Genomic DNA, 23,186 nt, shown 5'->3' with positions numbered 1-23,186 from the left:
TTAAAAACAATATTGCAAAAACTTAATAAATACTTCATAATGTAGGCTTTTATAGTAATACACATTTATTATTGTATTACATTTCTCTTTCTTAACTACACATCAGAGACAACCCTTTGGATAACTGGTACTGTTTGTTCTCTTTAGGAATTAACTCATTTGAAAATTAGTAAGACAAAGGTCTTCACCTCTTAGTTATCTAGTTCTAAGAGCATGCAATTGTCAAGCGCACTTGCTTTCTCATAAATAAACTAAATGTTTTCCCTGAAATCAATGCCAAACCAGTCAAAATTCATTTTGTGCCCAAGCAGGCCTAAAGAGACCCAGGGGAGAAATATTGTTATTCAAAGACATCTAGTACAACTGGCATAAAAACATACACATAGACCAATGGAACAGAAAAGAAAGCTGAGAGATAAACCCCCACATATACAACCAACTAATCTTCAAAAAAAGGTGCCAACAGCACACTATGGGGAAAAGATAGTCTCTTCAATAAATGGTGCTAAGAAAACTGGATATCTAACTCCAAAAAATAAAATTGGATCCTTATCATACAACATACAAAAAAATCAACTAAAAATGGACTAAAGATGTAAACGTACAACCTGAAACCATAAAACTTATAGATGAAAATATAGGAGAAAGATTCCATGGCATTGGTTTTGGCAATAATCTTTTTAAAATATTACCCCAAAAGCAGAGGCAACAAAAGCAAAAATAAACAAGTGGGACTACATATAACTAAAAAGTTTCTGCAAAGCAAAGGAAACAATCAACAAAAGAAAAAGAAAGCCTATGGAATGGGAGAAAATATTTGCAAACCATATATCTGGTAAGGGACCAATTTCCAGAAATATTTAAGGAACTCATACAACTCAATAGCAAAAAACATTAACATTAAAATAACTCAATTTAAAAATGGGCAAAAGACCTGAATATATGTTTTTTCAAAGAAGACATACAATAGCTAACAAGATATGAAATGATGCCAAATATCACTAATCATCATGGAAATGCAAATTCAAAAAACCAAAATGAGACATCACCTCTCACCTGTTACAATGACTGTAACAGTCAAAAAATAACAAGTATTGGCAAAGATGTGGAGAAAAGGGGCTGTTTATACACTGTTGGTAGGAATTTAAACTGGTATAGCCATTAGGGAATACAGTACAGAGTTCTCAAATAATTAAAAATACAACTACCTTATGATCCAGCAATCACACTTTTGTGTATATTTCCAAAGTAAATAAAATCACCATCTCAAAGACACATCTGAACTCACATGGTCATTGATTGCAACATGATCAACAACAGCCAAAATGCAGAAACAACCTGAGTGTGATGGATGGATGATTTTAAAATGTGGATACACACAATGGAGTACTATTTAGCCTTTTAGGAGAAGAAAATCCTGCCATTTGGGACAATGTGAACAAACCTGGAGGATATTATGCTAAGTGAAATAAGCCAAACGCAAAAAGAAAACACTGCATGATTGCACTTATATGTGAAATCTAAAGTAAAAACTGACAGAAACAGAGTAGAATGGTTGTTCCCAAGGACTAGGAGGTAGGGGAAATGGGAGGTGCTGGTTAAAGGGTACAAAATGGCACTGTAAGATGAATAAATTCTGGAGATCTAATGTACAGCATTGTGATTATAGTTAATAATAATGTATCCATGAAATTTGCTAAGGGAGTAGTAGATCTTAAGTATTTCACTACACACACACACACACACACACACACACACACACACAAAGGTAACTAAGGTAACTACATGAGGTAATGGATTACATCATTGGAACATAATGTATTGCCCAAGCATTGCTTCAAAATTATTTAATGAATTTCTGACTCCTATATAATCTCTTTCCACCATTCCTTTCTACCTATTTAACATAACTAAGAGAAATCCACTCTCTACTCATGTCATTATTTTCTATGTGTATGTGTATATATGTTTGAAAGAAGAAAAGCTAAGTTCACAGCTGGTATTTTAGCTGATTAAACTAACGTGGAGCAATTCTGGGTGAAATGAGCACAGTGCTGGGTCTGGCACATGATCGGTGCATCGTCAGCTGACTTTTACTTGCAGAGTTTTGTAATGGCCAATGATAACAAAGATAGGCAAAGAAAATGTGCTACATGGCCATATTTTAAAGAAGTAAAACGTCTTCCTTTTCTCAATGGCCTATCTCAGACTATTAAAAACTAAGCCACCTAGATTGTTCTTTGGTGTAAAAAGAAGTTTGTGATCTCTCCTGAATCCTCATTTTCATTGTTAGTTAGGAAAGAGTCAGTGCTTCCATTTCAAACAAACCCAGAGTCAAATAATTAGACCATCCAGAGATAACCAAATTTTGAGAAAACAAGAAGTTGGAGAAAGAGCAATAATTTATCAAAATTAATCAATAAAATGTAATAATTGGCATTTTCCCTATCTAATAACCCTATGCTGTTGTCTTGTTAACATTTATTGGTTTCTTCTTCCACCACTGTGCTAAGCTCCTAACACAAAATGTCACATTTTACCCTTACAACAACCCTAATTGGTTGAATACAATTATTCCCACGTGAAATGTAAATAAACAGAGGGTCAGATAATTAAGTAAAATTTTCCAAATCACTCAAGCCCACAGGAGTCCTGAGGAGGATCTGAGCCCAGGAAGTCTCACTCCAGAAGAAGCCTGCTTCTTACTGCTCCGCATGCAGTTACCATGTTCTTACATTGTGGCCACCTTTAGAAGGAAACATGAGAAAAACCTTGTCTTGAACCAACGGAATTTTTAAAAATTATTTTCCACTCAGTAATTCTGAATCAGTAATTCTAAAGTTAATAACCTGAGAAAAAGCTTTCTATCACTAATTATTTTCAAGTCCTTTAGACAAGCACACTCCAAGTCTTTAAAGATCTTTGCATTGGAGAGAAGTCACATGCATTGTGAGGTAGCAATTGCTGCCAAACCCTAATATTATTTTTGAAGTTTCTCTTTGTTGGATAAATACTGGCTTCAGAGAAAATCATACAAGTGATGCTTCTGGTATCTATAGCTTATGTTTACCAAACCATATATTTTGATATGTAAATTTTATTTTCAAAAGCATCCTACTTCTCTAACATATAAACAAAGAATTTTCTAAAGTACCTTACTTGGGGAATACATCAAATTTTTTTAATTACTTAAAAAAAATTTGTCTTCAGAAAGATAGACCCTACTTACAATGTTACCTTTCATCTTCCTCTTTTACTTTCTTTGAAGAGACTACCATATTTCTCTACTCAATTCTGATAACAACTAATGATGTGGTGCAGTTTTTTTCTTAAGTTTTTATTTTTTATTTTTGTAGGTACATAGTAGGCATAAATATTCATGTGTTATTTTGATAGAGGCACAGAATGCATAATAATCATATCATGGAAAATGGGGTATCATGAGGCATTTATTATTGATCCATTGACCAAAAATCAATTTGAGTAGTTTACCTAGAATCATACAGTTAATGACAGAGGCAAGACTGGATTACACATGTCTAAATTTCAGATTCTAGATTTTTCCATGGACTACTTCAGGTCTCATTCCTTGCCTCCTCTTTCAGAGTTGCTTAATCCTACATTCATCCATTAATTCTTTCATTTATCCAATCACTCATTCATTCATTCATTTATTGAACAATTATTTGTTGAATGTATGTGTTATAGACTGAATGTATGTGTCCTCCTAAAATCGACATGTTGAAACCCTAACCCCCATTAGGACTATATTTGGAGATAAGGCCATTAGGATGTAATTAAGGTTAAATAAGATCACAAGAGTGGGTCCCCAATCCAATAGGATTAGTGCCCTTATATTAATGAGGAGAGATACCAGAGAGCTTGTTTTCTCTCTCTCTCTCTCTCTCTCTCTCTCTCTCTCTCTCTCTCTCTCTGCCCCTCCCCCCCCACCTCAACCCTCTCTCTGCTTATGAACACCAAAGAAAGGCTATATGAGTATGCAATGAGAAGACACCTGTCTGCAAGGCTAGAGGAGAGCCCTCACCAGAAACCAAAGCAGCTGGAACCTTGATCTTGGGCCTCTAGCCTTCGGAATTGTGTGAATATAAAGTTCTATTGCTTAAGCCACCCCGTTTATGGCATTGTGTTATGGCAGCCCAAGCTGACTAATACAGTCTGCTTATTTCACTTCATGGCTCTATTTTCAGAATAGTATCATGGAGATAAAAAAAAATGTATAAAATACAATCAAGACATTGCACTAGGAAAATATAGCTTTGCAAGCTTTCAAGAACTCTTGCCTTGATAGAGAAGCTAGATATATAATCTGGATGCTACACAATGTTTCAGTGTTTTCAGCCCAGGAAGTTCACTCCAGAAGCCTGCTTTCCACTACTCTGTGTGCAGTTCCCATGTTGTCACATAATGGCCATCTTTAGAAGAAACATAAGAAAACCCTCATCTTTAGTAAGTGGATCAATCTTTCTTGGCTGGACATAATTTAGGTCATACTAAATTGTAATTAGAAAGAACATGGGGCTGGGCATGGTGGCTCACACTTATCATCCCAGCATGTTGGGAAGCCAAGATAGGAGGATCACTTGAGGAAAGGAGTTTGAGACCAGATTTGCATTTATGTAATGACCAGTGGAATGTATCTCAAAATAATAAGAGCTGTTTATGACAGACCCACAGCCAATATCATACTGAATGGGCAAAAGCTGGAAGCATTCCCTTTGAAAACTCGTGCAAGACAAGGGTGCCCTCTCTCACCACTCCTATTCAACATAGTACTGGAAGTTCTGGCCAGGGCAATCAATCAAGAGAAAGAAATAAAGTGCATTCAAATAGGAAAAGAGGAAGTCAAATGGTCTCTGTTTGCAGATGACATGATTGTATATTTAGAAAACCCCATTGTCTCAGCCCAAAGTCTCCTTAAGCTGATAAGCAACTTCAGCAAATTCTCAGGATGCAAAATCAATGTGCAAAAATCACAAGCATTCCTATACACCAATAATTGACAAAGAGAGAACCAAATCATGAGTAAACTCCCATTCACAATTGCTACAAAGGGAATAAAATATCTAGGAATACAATTTATAAGAGATGTGAAGGACCTCTTCAAAAAGAACTACAAACACTGCTGGAGGAAATAAGAGAGGACATAAACAAATGGAAAAATATTTCCTACTCACGGATAGGAAGAATTAACATCATGAAAATGCAAATCTAAACTACAATGAGATGCCATCTCACACCAGTTAGAATACAATCATCAAAATGTCAGGAAACAACAGATGCTGGAGAGGATGTGGAAAAATAGGAATGCTTTTACACTATTGGTGGGACTATAAATTAGTTCAACCATTGTGGAAGACAGTGTGGTTATTCCTAAAGGATCTAGAACCAGAAATAACATTTGACCCAGCAAGCCCATTACTGGGCATATACCCAAGGGATTATAAATCACTCTACTATAAAGACACATGCACATATATGCTTATTGCAGCACAATATTCACAATAACAAAGACTTCTAACCAACCCAAAAGACCATCAATGATAGACCAGATAAAGAAAATATGGCACATATACACCGTGGAATACTACGCAGCCATAAAAAAGGATGAGATCATGTCCTTTGCAAGGACATGGATGAAACTGGAAACTGTCATTCTCAGCAAACTAACACAGGAACAGAAAACCAAACACTGCATGTTCTCACTCATAAATGGGAGTTGAATAATGAGAACACATGGATACAGGGAGAGGAACATTATACACTGGTGCCTGTCTGGGGATGGGTGGCTAAGGGAGGGACAGCATTAGGAAAAATGCCTAATGTAGATGATGGGTTGATGGGTGCAACAAACCACCATAGCATGTATATACCTATGTAACAAACCTACATGTTCTGCACATGTATCCTAGAACTTAAAAGTATAAGAAAAAAAAAAAGAAAGAAAGAGAGAGAGGAAGGGAGGAAGGGAGGGAGGGAAAGAAAGAAAGAGAGGATATATAAAGATTGGGGGCTCGGCTGGGTGCTGTGGCTCATACCTGTAATCCCAGCACTTTGGGAGACCGAGGCGGGTGGATCATGAGGTCAGAAGATGGAGATCATCCTGGCCAACAGGGTGAAACCCTGTCTCTACTAAAAATACAAAAAATTAGCTGGGAGTGGCGGCACATGCCTGTAGTCTCAACTACTCGGGAGGCTGAGGCAGGAGAATTGCTTGCATCTGGGAGGCACACGTTGCAGTGAGCTGAGATTGCGCCACTGCACTCCAGCCTGGGCGACAGAGCAAGACTCCATCTCAAAAACAAAACAAAACAAAACAAAACAAAAAAATGGAGGCTTAATAGAATATGGAAAATATGGAAACCATAAATTAGACATGGTTGAATGGTTGATATGGGAGAGAGATGTGTCAAGATGACACATTTTTTTGGCTTGAACAACTGGATAGATGGCAATGGAATTCATTACAACAGAAAATATACAAGAAGGGAGTTTTGCAGGAAGAAAAGAGCAAGGGTCCTACTAGAGACAGCAATCATTTGTTCAGTTATGATAGGCTGAGTTTCTGTTGGGGTAGCATTTAGTGCAGAATCTGATGCACAATAGTCCCTCAATAATTGTTGGCTGAACATAGATTTTCTCTGTGTGTATTTATTTGAAAAGATTCCTAAGAGGTTTTTTTGTTTGTTTGTTTTTTGTTTTTCCCAAAAATGAAGGCACATCAAAAGGAGAGGTCACACTAGTTAATCGCAATTATCTCTAACCAAATAGGAAAACCATCTAGAGTTGAGAAAAGATGACATGGGGACAATTAAAAGTCAATCTGCAGGGGCGTGGTGAGATGCCATTGAGAAAGTGCCTTTGCTAATCATGATTGGGTTTCGTATTAACTAGGTAAGATTTGGAAATAAAAAGAAAAGAAAAGAAAAGAAGGAAAAAGAAAAAGGCTAGAAAGAATCAAGAACTCAACTGCTCCTCTGTGGAAAACAAGTTGGCCAAAATAACAAAAAGACATTTATTTGGTTTTGTTCATAATACCTAAAGAGCAGACAAGCCACATTCTCAAAAGGAAGGGTAATCATTAAAATGATGGGGAAAAAAACTACTGAATTGTCCATCAACTGAATTCTTGAAGGAGAAAGAGGAGAAAGGGAATACGTGATCTTCAGCCAAAAAGTCAGGAACTATTGTATAAAGGTGTCTTGAATTCCAAGCAATAAAAACAACTCAGTTCTGAAATAATGAAAAGAATCATTTTACATTTCTCAAGGTAAATATTTGCCAGTGTATATGTTGAAGACATTTTACTGCAAGGAGAAAAAAATAATTATTTTTAAATTTCCTCCAAATGCAGAATTTTCCTCAGGTTCATCCCCCAATCCATAGGTATTATGTTTAAAGAGGCACAGTCCTGCATTTACCAAGCCTGTAATTGCAAAATGATTTCATTATTAAGCTGTGATTTATTCCAAGTCTTCTGGATAATCTTGATGAGTACTGCACTTGTTTAACTCTTGAGATTTTGTAATAAAAGTTTAATGAGTTACTTATTATTAGAATGTTTATAGCCATTATTTTAAGGTGAACAATAATGACGTAAAGTTTGTACGCATTTGGTTTAAAATGTATTCAACTCACATATCAGTTAATGCTACAGTGACTTTTTAAAACTCTCTTATCAGTACACGTGTCTAAAGGCAATGCAGCTTTACTGGGGCTATGGTTAAGAACAAAACTAAGGAAGGATTTCTCACTTGAATCATGTCAAAGCCAGATCCTAACTTTTTGCATTTCAGAATTTGAACAAGAATTGCTTTTATTACAGCATTTTGAACAGATTTCACAAGAGCATACTTATAAAGTAAGAGGACAAAAAGTTGAAATTAAGTCCTGAAGGCACTGAATATTCATTTCTATTTAAAAGCTAACCAGATATTCTATTAATGATCATAAATATTAAGGGAACATACCAAAATAAATCTAGTTTATCTGATTTCTGTCTACTGAAATGCTATGAAACCAAAGGTCAATCACATCTCCAAAAAATATTTTACCCCTGCAGAAACTGTCTACAAGTTTTTCAGATACAGACAAGATTTTCCAGGAATTATAATGATTCAAGCACAAAAATTTTCAAGTTACAGAAATAAATGGAAAGTGTACATATCTACTGAATCTGTATAAAACTTACACTCAGAAGCATAAGATAGTTACCTTTCTTGAAATAAGATTAATTTAGATTTTTTAATCAGACTATAACTTCTAATTTTAGACATTGCCAAATGGATTTTATGAAAAATACGGCTGAAATGAGTGACTAATTTCATAAACATTTTGTGCCACTGTTTTAACGCACAAATTACTCATTAAATCATTTGAATATAAAGAACCATAACATAATTCAGTGATGAGTACAGTGCTGACATTCTGGAAGCATGTATAATTAAAGCAGGGTCATCAAAAGAGAGGCAAAATATATTAGAAGAACATAGCACAAAATGAAAATAAAACCAATTTAACTCATAGCCACAAAATAGAAAAAAAAAAAAAAGGTTTTCCTCCAATCCTCCAACTCCCACCCCCCAAAAAAGATAAAATGCAATAAACGTGCCATATGATTATGTCTGTTTGCTAATTCCACATGCTCCATATGGTCACAGCCAATGTTTCCAAGCATTAACTACAAAATCATATCTTCTTCCTTTAGTATTTTTTCAAGTCAATACTATTCTTTGACCAAATATTAGGTTGGGTTCCCTCCTATCAAGCAATACATTTAATCAATACATTGTTTCCATTAAGAAGTGAGATTGTAAAGGAAGTTTATTCTTAAAGACACTATTGAAAACGTATTGTAACAAATAGAATTTGCGTATTTTATGGCTGCTTAAACAATTAATCTCTTCTTACACAGCTGCAATATATAAATGTGTTAACTCAAAATACGTTCTTACCTCCCATCCATAACTAGGATCTTTCAGGTTTGACCTCTGCTCTCCCACATAAGGCCCAAACTTTTCACCTACTTCGATCTTCCTTTTGGTCCATATTCCTAGTCCTGCTCCAGGCATATTTGACTCTCGAAGTTCAAACTCAGCAGGAATTGGGATATCATCAGGGATGTAGATGGGGGCTTTGTAAGGAGAGCCCTCCTTTGGAGTGAAGGCTTCACTGGATGTGGCAGGTGAGCATGGCTCTTGAATATTGAGGGAGGGAGTGCTGGCTACTCCATCTGCATCTGGCATTTCTTCCAAAGGTATTTCAGGGTAGATGGCATATACACACTCATTATCTGTGAATAAATAAGAATATCATGAATTCCTTTGATATTAAAGAGACAAAATTCCACATGGGTAGCCACCTTATTATGCTGTTGTTCTTTGAAGACTAAATAGGTGCCTTCATTAAAATCTTCATTATTCACAGGCTAGGGAGAGGCTAGAGATTATGGCCTCTGTGGTTTATCTGTGGTGAATCCACAAATCAAATGAGCTAATCCTCAATTGTCAATACTTGCATGGACTAGTTCAATTCATTATCCATCTGGAAAACAATCAGCAACTTCATTATTGTTCTGACTGAAGTACAGACAAGAAGTAAGCACGTGTGTAACTATAACCCCCAAACCACCCCAAATTTGGAGCTGACAAGATTCCAAAATTTATTGGAAAGTTGTGTCATGCAATGTTATCTTACAATAATGGTAGGAGAGTCATCAAAGATTCCAAAGGCTGCCATGTGCAACAAGGATTAAATGTGTGTGGCAGAATTATTTATTGGAATATTAATTTGTGTGTTTTCTTTCTCTGTTTCTCCTTTCCAATTTTGAACATGTCACCAAGCCCTCGGTATTTCCTTGCCTTGGTAACTTATGCAGAGCAGAAAGTTAAAGTTACCTGAAGCTAGTGATGCCTCTGGATATTTGTAAAAGCTAAAATTGTTGAAGAAATTAGGTAAACTTTCCAGAGGGGAAAGGGAGAGGAGGGGTGCCCTGAGGTGCACCAAAAAGACAGAGAATTTCCTCCAGACTGAGACGCAATGGAGATCAGAAACCCTTTGTATGGGGCACTGCTTATCTTTATGAAGCAGCACCTGGGGTGGTGGGCAAGACCTTTGAGGGGGCAGCAGGGTTGAGTAGTTAGGAATCCGGGCACTGAGCCCTGAGGCCCTAAGGACCCCCAAAGCAGCACAGCCCCACACTTGAGGTAAACAAGTGGACCATGTGAGACCTTAAGACCTCTATGACACTTGTATGGGGATTGTACGAAACCAGTCAAGCGGGATTTCAGTTGTCTTAAAGTCAATGAATATATGTTTCTTGTCTACTAGGATTACAAATTGAAAGTCATACCCAGTTTGTTTGATTCATAGAACTGCAAGGAAATAACTAAGAAAATCAGGTGAAAATTACAAAGATACTTCAATCAGAGGTAGTCAAACGTTAATAATTTGAAAAATTAGCTGAGTGTGGTGGTGTGCACCTGTTATCCCAGCTATTTGGGAGGCTGAGCGGGAGGATTGCTTGAGCTCTAGAAGGCTGCAATGAGTTATGATTGTGTCACTGCATTCTACCCTGGAAAGAGAGTGAAAGCCGCTCTCAAAAAAAGAAGGTAATGGGTTGCCTCCAGTTCCATCATCACCGTTCTACTATAGCCTGGGTAACCACGAGTTAAGGATTATGTGGAGGCATTTCAGCATCAAGTCGGTGATTAAACTAGGCAATCTTTAAGATCCTATGAACCCTGCAGTTCTATGAATTAAAGTCCTCTAGGAGCTTATTGGGCTAGAAGGTAGAAGACCTGACGTCCAGGCCTAAATCCTTCTCATATTCATTATTGTAACAAACTATAACACTCATTAGCAATTGCCCATCAAGTAATGACTCCTGTCTCTTAAAGTTTTGTGAAGTGTAAAGTGATAGTACATGCAAAGGTATTGTTTAATGAGGTGCTGGTTTCTTGGTCAAACATTGAGATAATGCCATTTAAACCAAGCATGTACCTGAACTTCAGAACTCAAACTTATACGTATGGGACATAGGTTCTCAACAACAAGCTCATTATCATTCAAGTTCAGCATGTCCAAAATCTTGTACCTTATCATCTGCCCTCAAATTGATTCTCTTGTTCACTTTCCTCTTTCTACTATGAATACTATCTTTCCCATAATTATCTATGTTTGAGGCTTTAAAATAACATAGTCATTTTCTCTCCTTTGTCTTCCAAACTGTTCAGTCACTAAATACTATATGTTCTTCTTGCAAGATTCTAACCTTCATCTAGCTCTTTCAATCCACATTTTCACACCTAAATATTTTCATAGTCCTTTAAATGGATCTCAACCTTCAGCTTCTTTCCACTATCCATCAACACTGAGCCTGTTTAACACCGAGTTTACCTTCCTGGGAGACCTATTTTCCTGTTTGACAGCCTTCAATAACTTCCAGTGTCTGCATGTAAATGATAAACCTCTTAGGTTTGGACTAAAATCTCTATCATTTTGAAACCATTCTTGCTTTCCATCTGATTCACAACACTCTTCAGAAGGAAACCCCAATCTAGAGTAAGCTTATTTCTTCTGAGCTCAGTGAGCATTTCTTCTTCAGTTCTTCCTGCCTGGCACTCTTCTCTCTGCTCCTCTGCCCAACTAACTTCTAGTCATCCTCCTGGGTCAACTTCCAGCTGGTCCCATCACCATCCCATTTAACACTAGTATCCCCTGTCTTGAATTATTACATAGTTTTATCCCTCAGTTTGACAATCGAATATGATGCATTGCTGCTTAGGGTTTATTGTGTATGTTTCATTTCCAACTAGGAAATAGGTCCATGATGGGAGACATTAGGACTCTACTTTTTTGGAATTGTCTAAGTGATCTGCATATAGGTGTTTAATGAACGCTTGTTAAATATATAAGTAATCTAACATATAATTTTATTACACTATGAATCCAAATCAATACTTTTTTTACCAAATATAGGAAACTTTGGATCCTAAAAAGCACCTTCAAACCTATAGAAATAGAACATGATGAATTACCAAATTTTCTCCGAACTCAACATCAAAAGAAACAATTTTAGTAATTATCCAAAGAAAGATTATCAGAGAAATATACTTTAAGGTCCAAAAATTAAAGTCCATCTAATTTTGTCCTTCAGGGAGATTTTGCACTTCAACCTAATATTTAAAAGCTCACTAATGGTCTTAGTACAGGTCAAAACCTGTAAAAGCATCTCTTCAGGACTGTAACATTTGACTACTGCAAATGCAAAGTTATTTTACGCATCCTCAAAGAGATTCCTCCCCCATTGTTAGAATTTTGTGGTTTTTTTTTGAGAAATATAAATTGAAAAACATTGTGTACTCTAGAAATGTGTCCATGTAAGCAGTAGGAAAACAAAAGGTACCAAAATAAATAGAACAATATTCTTTCAGTAATTATCTATTAAAGGTCAGTTAAATTTCTCCTACTTCCTCAAAGAGTCAAATGAGGCATACTTTCAGTTCCATGAAAGTGATCTTTAAAACAGAATAGAGGCTGGGTGTGGTGGCTCACACCTGTAATCCTAGCTCCTTGGGAGGCCAAGGCAGGCAGATTGTCTGAGCTTAAGAGTTTGAGAGCAGCCTGGGCAACATGACGAAACCCATCTCTACTAAAAATACAAAAAATTAGCTGGGCATGGTGGTGCATGCCTGTAGCCCCAGCCACTCTGGAGGCTGAGGCACGAGAATTGCTTGAGCCCAGGAGGCAGAGGTTGCAGTGAGCCAAGATCATAATATTGCACTCCAACCTGGGCGACAGAGTGAGACTCTGTCTCAAAAAAAAAAAAACAAAAGAAAAGAAAAGAAAGAAAAGATCAAGACAAACCCATCTGCGCCCTCCCACTGGCATAGCTTATCCTATGACCTCTGAGTTACCCACAAACTCTCCCAATGCATAATCTAAGTGATTGCATTTAGATTTCAGTTCCTGTGGAGACAAAATACACATGTGTGCCCAGGCTGCTGCACAGGAGAATTTGAATTTAAAGTCTGAATACAATTCTGCTTACAATGACAAAACATGTATAATTAAACCTAAAGAACAACTTATATAGGTCAAGCAAATCCACAAGAAAAATTCATGGTCCTATCCATCCATATGCAAGCACTAAATATACATGCATGTGCAGGCGATTTGTTTTCAAGCCACTTTTAATCTAGTATCATCCTAATTAAATATAAAAAAAGCTGTGGTGACAAAAGTGAGAATATTAAACTGTTAAGTTTTACATATCAAAATATGCAACAATATTTCAATGTAATCTAGCATTATGAAATTTTCAACAGCAAATGCAGTTTATCACACCACATTGAATATTTGCATAAACCAAAATAGACTAATGCCTCCATAAACATTACTCAAGAACTATCCAAAAAGCTGCTAAAACATTTCATCTAAATGATAAATTACTTCAATTATCATATCCCCATTAAATCTCTGTTATTGGGGGAAAATTGGTAGATCCTTTCCATCAGCTATAACTATAGTTAATTAAAACATTTCTCAGATATCACACTGACAGATTGGGCACATTTACAATAGGTAAGTATCAGGTAAGAAGTGCCATATATATCAGTGGTCCCATAAAGATAAATAACCCTTGTAACTTGTTGGAGCTGAGCTGTCTGCTACTGTAATTTGCTTCATGCATCCTTTAAGTATGTCATTAACTGAGTGAGGAAAGAAAGACAAGCATATTGTTGGATTTGAGACAAATGATTTGGGAAATTGCTCTTGGAAATCAACCTCTTCAATTCAAATTTTAAGTGTTCTAATTTCCTCAGAGACCAAGGGAAGGCCCATACTTTGATTAAATTATATGTACTTATATGTGTCTTCGAATAACTACCATACATTTCCACTTGAGAAGTCTTCCATTTTGAAAACATATCAGAATATTCAAAGAGAAGAATTGCAGAAATAATACCAATAATAGTAACTTCCATAGATGTATCCCATTTTCTCATTTTAATGCTCAAAATAATCTAGTGAGAAAATGATGATAAAAATAAGCTTTCAATTTGCAGATGTAGGGCCTGATTGTCAATGTATCCAAAGTCAGCTGAGACTAGCTGGGTGTCCAAACCCAGTCCTCCCTTTGACTCTTAGGCAACTTGTTTTTTGATCTTTAAAGATATGTTTTAAAGTTTGTTTATCAAAATTGTAGCTATACTGTGTGAATAGTTTGGTTTTTGGCTTTTTCACTTGATTATAGTTTATTATGAACACTCCTTATGTATATTTTACTATTTTCTAAAACTACATTTAATTGCTGCATAATATTCCATTATATGAATCCACAATAACCAAACTACTTCCATGGAATTTATTTATGTTGCTTCTAATTTTCTGATACCATAAATATCATGAAAATGAACATTCCTTAACATAAATTTTTATTTTCATCCATTTCAATTTCCTTAGGTTAGATTCCTATAAGAAAACTTAGTGGGTACTGACAGATTGCTTTTCAGAAAGTGTATAGCAATTTACGCTTCTACCAATTATACTGGTATTTATTATTATGCCTTTTTTCCCCCCAACAGAGTTTCATTCTTTGTTACCCAGGCTGGAGCGCAATGGCGCAATCTTGGCTCACTGCAACCTCTGCCTCCTGAGTTCAAGCAATTCTCCTGTCTCAACCTCCCAAGCAACTGGGATTACAGGCACCTGCCACCACACCTGGCTAATTTTTCTATTTTTAGTAGAGATGGGGTTTCACCATGTTGGCCAGGCTGCTCTCAAACTCCTGACTTCAGGTGATCTGCCTGCCTCAGCCTCCCAAAGTGCTGGGATTACAGGCGTGAGCCACCACACCCAGCCTATGTCTTGTTTTTAATGAAGAAAATTATATATCTGTTATTGCTTAATTCATCTCTCAGTTGATTACAGAAACTAAATATTCTTGTCATTCATATTTCTTTTTCTGCAAATTTTTCATTGTTTTTAATTAGGATTTTATGTCTGTCTTATTAATGACAAAAAAATTAGCCATTGGATATGGTATTTTAAACTTTCCTAGTACATAATTTGCTGTTGGGTATTTTGATTTTTTTAATTTTTATGGAACTAAGTCTATATTTCTTTTGTGAGTTTTACATTTTTCTTAGAAAGTCCTTACCTACTGAAGGGAAAAAAATATTCTCTTGTATTCTCTTTGAGTTTCATAGTTGCTTTTCTACAAACCTTGGATTACCAATGAATGATTTACAGCTGAGTGAAAAGCAGGAAAAAAAATTATTTCATTTATTTGAGCGTCTGTGAACGGCAGACTAGAAAAAAAAAATGCCATTGCACTCATAATTCTTTGGTTCTTATTTGCAAGTCTGGTCTAAATGCCTTCTCTTTTTGTGGGTTTTATATAACTCACCATTTGTTTCTTTTGGCCCTTCTGCCTAGTTTAACTGCAAATCTGGGCAGATGCCATTCACAATCCTGAGTTTCACCAGTAATACCCATCGTAATACTTATCACTCAGCATTATCATTAGTGATAGTAACATGAATAATTTTTCTCTCTACTCTTTACATTAGTTCATTGATAGAAAATATTCAGCAACTAAATAGTCTAATATTTATTAAGAGCAAATGTACATAGTTTGACTACAAAGTAAGACTTATTTCTGTAGTATTAAGAAGTTAGTTATACCCAACTGTACACACATATACATATAATAGACACATCCATGTGTATTTGCAACGTGTGTGTAGGGGGGTGTGTGTGTAATAGCTCCCTAATCTTAAAAATAGGCTGAGACAGAAACATGATTTGAGATCTCAGGCAGACTGGTTGAGATCATAACTACATGAAACAACTGCCAAGAGGAGCTCAACTAGGGAATTGAACAGATTAGGTAACTCAGAAATTTAGACATTTCCCCCCATTATGTTCCTTATTGCAGTTTTGTAATAAAAACATGAGCAAACTTCAAAGGAAGCTCTGTAGTAAAGGTTAATTGCTACTAAAGAAGAGGGTGGGCCCAAGCGCCAGTACTTTGTGCCCAACTTGCAAGCAGACAGGAAGGATTACACGTGGCTGAGAGCGGAGGATGTGTGCCCAGCTCTAGGAGGAGAGCAGGCTCAGCCAAACCTCAAAGCCCCACCAGGGACCTCCTGGTAGGACGTGAGCACATGAGCACAAGTCCATGAGCTGATGCCTGCTAATAGTGCGGCAGGGAAGGGAGGGGGAAGACATCAATTTCCTCACAAAATTAAAACCGGACATGCTCTTCTTCCCTTGTTAGGACAATTCCAGAGCAGTTACAGAGGCATGTTTGTAAGAAAGCAGAGGACATCGGGAGCCCCAGCCACACAGCGAGTAAACACGTGCTGGGCTTGGGGAAAAGGGTGGGGCCCAACTAATGCCAGATGCACAAACAGAACAAAGAAGGAGGCTATGAACTGGCCAGCAAAATCTTCTATGAGAATGGCCCCAAGATAATGAAATTTAAGATCCCAACGAAATGAAGAAAGGAAACTAGTAAAAGTAGGGAAAGTGAATTTCCAGAAAACTGACTTAAGCTGTGAAGGGCTAGGTAGCAAGAATGCAGAAGTACAGGCTTAGAAAACAGAGCCAGTGAATTGAATGGGCAGCTGCTGATGGAGACAGTCTTCAGCATGTCCTACTCCAGAGAGGAGTGAGAAGAAAATAGACTTAAATGGAGTGTTTGGACACTCTACTGAATCTGTAGAACCCATTTCTCTAGAGACCATTATGTTTGGAAATAATCTATCAACATGGTTTGGCACTGGAATTTTTTAAATGACCTCCTAAGCTTCCTTGCACTTTCGGTATTTGCTACTTCCTTGTACCATGCTATTCCATGTCTTCCTTATGGAACTTTTCCCCCCAGTGTTTCCTAAAAATATTTTATTTGCGCACTGTCAGAAAGACTCAGAATGGAAGTCTTGGGAGGCAAGATAGCAAGGGAGATGGCAAAGAATGTGATCTGGATGGAAAATAAGGGACTAAATCAATGAGCAAACTTTTATTTTTCTCATAGTCTTGTGGCATACTGTTGCATGTCCTGTGGCTTTTAAATCTGGCTAAGAGATTTTTCCATTCCCTTAGGAATTTCACAGACATTTCAGTAAATAAGTATGGTTTCACTAAATAAGACATTTCACTAAATAAGTATAGTAGTTCCTAAGCTATTTAAAAAAAGGGGGGCTTCACCTCTTCCAAAACTTTATCTTCAGAGGTGGAACTAAGCTTTTGTCAAATGGTAATGGAAAGAAATTGCTAGAAAATTCATACTTGAGGTACCAGTAAAGCCATTTGGTGTCTGGTTACTGAATCTAAAACAGCCAACACAAAGACATTCAAGTTCTGTGAGTACTATTCCAAGGGAAAACATGAGCTGGTTAATGTTTGGCTTATTCTGTTGTTAAGGAGCCACCGTCACCAATACCCACTGGAATGACCAGGTAAGGACAGACTTATCACATATCAGATAGATAGTGTTTCTTGTACATTATAACTTTGTGCCTCAATTTTCTTTTGCCAGTACAAATTTTTAAGAGACTTTTGGCAGCCTCTGATGGACCTGATGGGCTTTTTTCACAAGCTTTTTATATCCCCAAAGTGATTTTTCTTCAGATTCATTTAAAGTAAAGTAGAACCGTCCTGAATTCATGCTGCAACAGACTGGGTGGCTACCCCTCAGGCAGTCTGAAATGACCAGAGTACAGCCTTTCAGTATTCAAGCCATATCTACAGTAATTATTTGCCAGCATATCTAAAAGAAGGCAGGCATTTCCTGTTGCACACAAATGGGACATTCTTATCTAAATTACTGTTTAAACAGGTATTTAAGAAAAGACTATCACAGTCAGGAATTTACTGATGACGGAACACATTAGTTTAGGGCTGGACACATTAGTTGAGGACTAACCATTGTCAGGAAAGGAAGTATATCAGCATCAGGAAGGTATAGAGAATATTTTACAACTCCCATATGGGTCAAGATGGAAGATTGTAAACTATGCCATTTGCATTTGGAGAAAGCAGGAGGGTCACAAGCCCTGGCCTGGAGTTCTGCATGTGTCAATATGTCGCTGAACCCTGGAGTGGCCTTGAGACCTTGAGAGGCAGAGAGAGCTTGAGAGTCATAGCTGCTTGGGGTCTCTGTTTCCTTATCCATAAAATAAGCATGTTGGACAAGTTCATCCCCAGGTCCATTCCACTCAAGCGATCCCAGTTCTACATAGTAAAAATGTAGAAAAAATACCAGAAGGTGGTCAAAATTTGGTGTACCAAAAGCTTATATAATGTATTTCCTGGAAAGACACTGGGAATTGGTTTGGTCTCTCCTAACATGTAACCTAGGAGAGACTACTCTGGCTGCCTAACCTTGCTCTAACCAGTGAAACTGGAATTTATTCCCAGTAGAGGCTTATAAAACTGGGCTGTTATTCTCACATTAAGTAGACTGCCCTCTGGTGAGGACTGTGGTTTATGTGTGGGCAGAACGTGTGGTTTACTACCTCTAATTTGTTTATGTTGTTGATGGTGGTTTCAGAAGAAAGCTACACCCCTTCACATGCTAAAGAGTGACCGGATTTACTTCCTTAAAAAAAAAAAAAGTGTTTAAGGGTGGGCAGAGACATGAGGGAGCATTAATGTGCCATTGCTAATGGAGGAGGAACTGGGATCCCTGTGACCACAGCTCTGCTTCATTCAGCTCTGCATGTGAAATGAGAGCCCCAACTTGTTTATTATAATTACCTAAGTGTGGGTTGGTGGCTTTTGGCAGTGAACCTTCTTGCCTCCAAAGGAGAGACCAAAACTCAGGAGCTACAGGCTAAAGGAAAGAGGGTGGTGTGCATTCTGTAGCAAGGAGGCTATCATTCTAATATATTCTGGATGAAAATATTCAAAACAACCCCCAAAAGATGTAGCTCAAAAAGTAAGTGAGATTGAGATCTACCTTCTACCGTTCGATAAACAAAGACAGGCATGCAGGAGAACTGGATAAACAATGTAAACGTAAGTTCAAATTCATTCTCACAGCTGACTTGATGCAGGCCCTTCCTTATTACCACAAGACAGAAGAGCTTTCTTACAGCCAGGAGTCTTACATAAAGAAAAGAAAATAATTATGCATGTCTGGCAGAAGAGGGAGTTGTGGCAATGGCTTCCTGGTAAAAAGGAATATGAACGAGCAATAGAACACTAACTTAACCACACTCTTGGTTTGATAAGAAGCAGAGAGTGCCCAAAAGAATGAAATTTTGTTAGGGTCTCAAAATGTTTTATTTGAAAATGAGCAATGGTCCCTGTTCTCATCAGGTTTGGTAACTAAAAGACAACAATAGTTTCTCATCTTAAAGTGATTCTGTGGGAAAAATTCCTTGATTTAGCTAATGTTAGCTCGAACTCTACCCTATTGCAAACACAGTATCTTCAGTGTTAAATAAGTTTAGATGTTGCTAAGGAGTGCAATTTTCTGCCCCCATTATAAGCTCTAAAGGTCCCCATATTGAGTTTCCCAATACCACATCATATTAAATGTAAAATCATTCAAAACCACAGAGATGAAGAGAATGTCATTGAAAAACATAAAGGAAGGTTTTTTGCCTTTTTTTTAAGTATGAGAAAACATTGTATATTTTGATTAAAAATGTTTGCAGAAAAATATGAACAGATGTGCTATGTATATGTGTATACATACACCAAATAGCACTTATAATTTGAGAGGGGGTAATTTCAACATTGCTAAGTGGTAACACAAGCTACGTATTTAAGGGAATGATATAATATGACAACTTCATAGACTACCAAACTATGTATGGTCTCTGGAAATTGTCATTATCAACATGTACAATAACTAGTAGCATTAGGTGGTCTGTACAGTATCCTTCATGTCTAATTGAGTCACACAGTCAAAGACACTTGATGGGCACCAGGCACTGCCTTCTAATGGGAACTGACTTTTAAAAAAAAAATGCATTCAGGACCTCTTCTGTATAAATTACTATCGTTTGCAGCAAGAGAGGATTATAAATGTTTGCTGGCAAAAACTAAATTTATTTACAAACTGGGTCTAATTTATTTATGGCTGCAGTACAATCGGCTTTTGTCGAAATATTTATGTTATCTGTACTTCTGCCTCACTGAACTCTACCACAATCATAAACACTGTTGAAAAATTATTTGCAGTTAGCAGGATTTAAGCTACCCATTATATCACCAGCTAGTGCCAGTAAACTTTTGCACTGGTTGATAAAGCTTCCTCCATGGAATAAATATACATTTGACTTTCAAAATCTTTGGTGGGCTCTATACTATGAAAAATGAAGGATTAACCAGATGTCCCAGACTTCACTAGTTTTGTGTGAGCACTTCAATTGCACATTCAAACTGAAATGTGTATAGACTAGAAAAGCGCACAGATTTAAAACTTTTTCTAGCATTAAAAGAGGAATTTGATGATTGAAGTGTTGAGGTGATAATCTTTGACAAAGATGCTACTGCTCAGACTTGAATTCATTTGCCCATTCCAAAACAGTCATTCAATAAATACCACATTGTGCCTGGAGCTGTGCAAATTGCTAAGGATAGAAACAGAGTTGAGTAAGATAAAATGTCTGCCCTCAAGTAGTTTAAAGTTCAGTGGTGAAGACAGGATAGTAATGTATGTAACAATGCAATACAATAAGGCCTGAAATGAGGTTAGGAAAAGTGACGAGTGTTAAGAGTTGAGTATACGTAATTCTGCAATTCGGCATGCCAGTCTTGTAAACTCTCTATCCCTATTTTCGCTAGAACCATATATGTACTAAATCTTTAAAGAAACCTCCTATTAGTGATAGAAATGCAGTTGACATTCACGTCTATTTCTGAGTGTCACTAAGCTCTTCACAATAATCCAAGCATCAGAATATTTTGGGGAGATTGTTTACCCTCACTGATGCTTCTAAATAACTCGTAAAATGATGGAACATTGCAACAGGTTCTAAAATGGCATGCCCACATTTCCATTACAAAGTAAGTCAAGAGAGAACAGCATAGAGGAGTGGGTAGTTCCCATGTCAACTAAATATGTATTTCTGCTTGATCTGCTTCACTGAAAAGAGCCCAGAATTTCTATTGTTAATCAGGTAGTACTGCTGTGATACCAGTGAAACTCCCACCAGCCTACAAATGAACCAAACCACAATATTTATCTTCCAGCTAGAATTGAAAGTTATTCCAAACTAACCAGAGATAGTCCTGGTGGATCTCAGACGGTGATGTATTCAAATGAGAACTGGCCAGAGCACCCTGGAACCTCCAGTGATACCAATCTGGAGTAGGAGTTGTTAGGGAAGTGTCAGTACTATTGCCTTCTGGTGTCTTACACTACCCACCAGATAATGGGTTTTTCCCAAATAATATCCACCTATGTCTACAATAGTGAAATTAACTTAACAAAAAGCCAAAGGAGCAAAATTCATTTTGAGAACTGTATTTATTTGGTAGGGGAGAAAAGATCTCAAAAAAGGAGCTTTTCATTCATCAAGGTGCTTTGTAAAAAGGAATATCCAAAACTCACATATTTGTAGCCTCATATTTAGTAGTATAATCATAAAATATTTTGCTGTCGATTTATATCAACATAATATAAAATAACTCTTACTTAGATCCAGGTGTTATTTTCCAGAATAAACAGTATCTCAGAGACTTTGGTTTGTGCTTTTGCTGATCATTTTATAAATTTACTCTGGTAAGTCTTTAACTGCTTGTTCTAACAGACTATAGCTATGCTAATTAAGCAAAGTAAAATATTCTGGCATCATCTTGCTTAAACCTCAGGATAATCAATTGAACTATCTATTTTAATAGCATTGGAGAATCACAGAGCTAAAGACAGCAAGAAAATTATCCATTTATTCATCTAAACATGGAAAATTCTTGCTGACTTAAATATATTGTGGATAAAACCTTGTAAATCTATGTGGATCATGACTGCCCATGAGAAAAAATTGGAAATGTTTTAATTATATCAAAAATATATAATGTTAAGAAAATCCACTGAAGACAGGAAAGATACCTGATGTCTATAGTATACACAATAATTTAACAGGCTTTTACTGTTGTTTTGTTGCTGTTGTATTAATATGTCTACTTCATTCAACTTTTTAATACTCATCACCACTATTAAATCTTAACAACTATGATCCAATATAGCCACAAAACATTAATCATTTAGTCAACAAGACTTCTACATGTGAATCAGCATGAGGGGGTCACAAAGAAGAATAAAGTGAAATTGCTGATTCCAAAGGACTTACAATCTTGTCAGGGAGATAGGGCGAATACGCAGGAAGATTTAACTCATGTAACACAAGGCTGCATTAAATAGAGTCAAGGAGCACAGAAATCACCTCAGTGATCAACTCTAAAAGTGATATTCCATTTTTTTAAGAGAAAGCTGAAGTGGATGCTGGCTAGAAATTCTACTTGTGAAGAAGACAGATAATCGAGAGGATTGTGAAACAAAGGGGCATAGACTGTGGCCAGGCCTTGGAGAGGTAATGACTTTTAATTGGATTGAGTTTATCATATTTGCAGAGGTACAGCAGACACAGAAGAAAGGATTAGAGTGATTTCCACTTTCTATTATTTGACATAATGAGAAAACAGAGGGTGGTCCACATCTCTGGTACGTATTATGAGCCATAGGAGATGCTTAGCATGTCAGGTTTTGGTAGCATTGAACTCTTCTAAATAAACATATTTATTTGGACACAGTTGAGTCAAAACAAGTCACCTGGAAAAAAGGTTACAGGTCATTAATTTGCATAGTACAAAGGATTTATGAATTTTTAAATTAACCCTCCTGGATCTTGACACCATTTCAAACAGTAGGGCATATCTGCATTTGTCTTCAAAGTTTAGATAGCTTAAAGGGTCAAATGAAAATGCTTGGCTGACAAAAAACCAGCTGAGCAGATTTGCTTATTTCTAGATGGAAAAGAAGTGTATTATAAATTCTTCCAAGAAATAGCATTTTATACACGTCAGGTCAAATATACATACAAAACAAATGAGCAAGTAAACAACTGCCACAAAGTTGCATGAATATTTGGTGAGTCACAAAAAGATCATGTACATGCCAAGTTCAAGAAAGCCCAAGTGGGAAA

At 36.7% G+C, this 23,186-nt stretch overlaps 1 protein-coding gene across 7 annotated transcripts in view; it reads right to left on the bottom strand.

The window, feature by feature from the left end:
* The window catches only part of MECOM (MDS1 and EVI1 complex locus), a 573,219-nt gene that overhangs the window by 283,533 nt on the left and 266,500 nt on the right, over window positions 1–23,186 (bottom strand). For all 7 annotated transcript variants that reach the window (XM_032260964.1, XM_032260978.1, XM_032261073.1 and 4 more), the window contains exon 2: window positions 8,973–9,310. In XM_032260964.1, the coding sequence (XP_032116855.1) occupies window positions 8,973–9,310 (338 nt within the window). The remainder of the gene's footprint in view (window positions 1–8,972; window positions 9,311–23,186) is intronic.

The sequence above is a fragment of the Sapajus apella genome, unplaced genomic scaffold (genome assembly GCF_009761245.1).
Source record: "Sapajus apella isolate SASKATOON/1434 unplaced genomic scaffold, GSC_monkey_1.0 scaffold4, whole genome shotgun sequence".
Lineage (NCBI taxonomy): Eukaryota > Metazoa > Chordata > Mammalia > Primates > Cebidae > Sapajus > Sapajus apella.
This window is presented reverse-complemented; position numbering and strand designations above follow the sequence as displayed.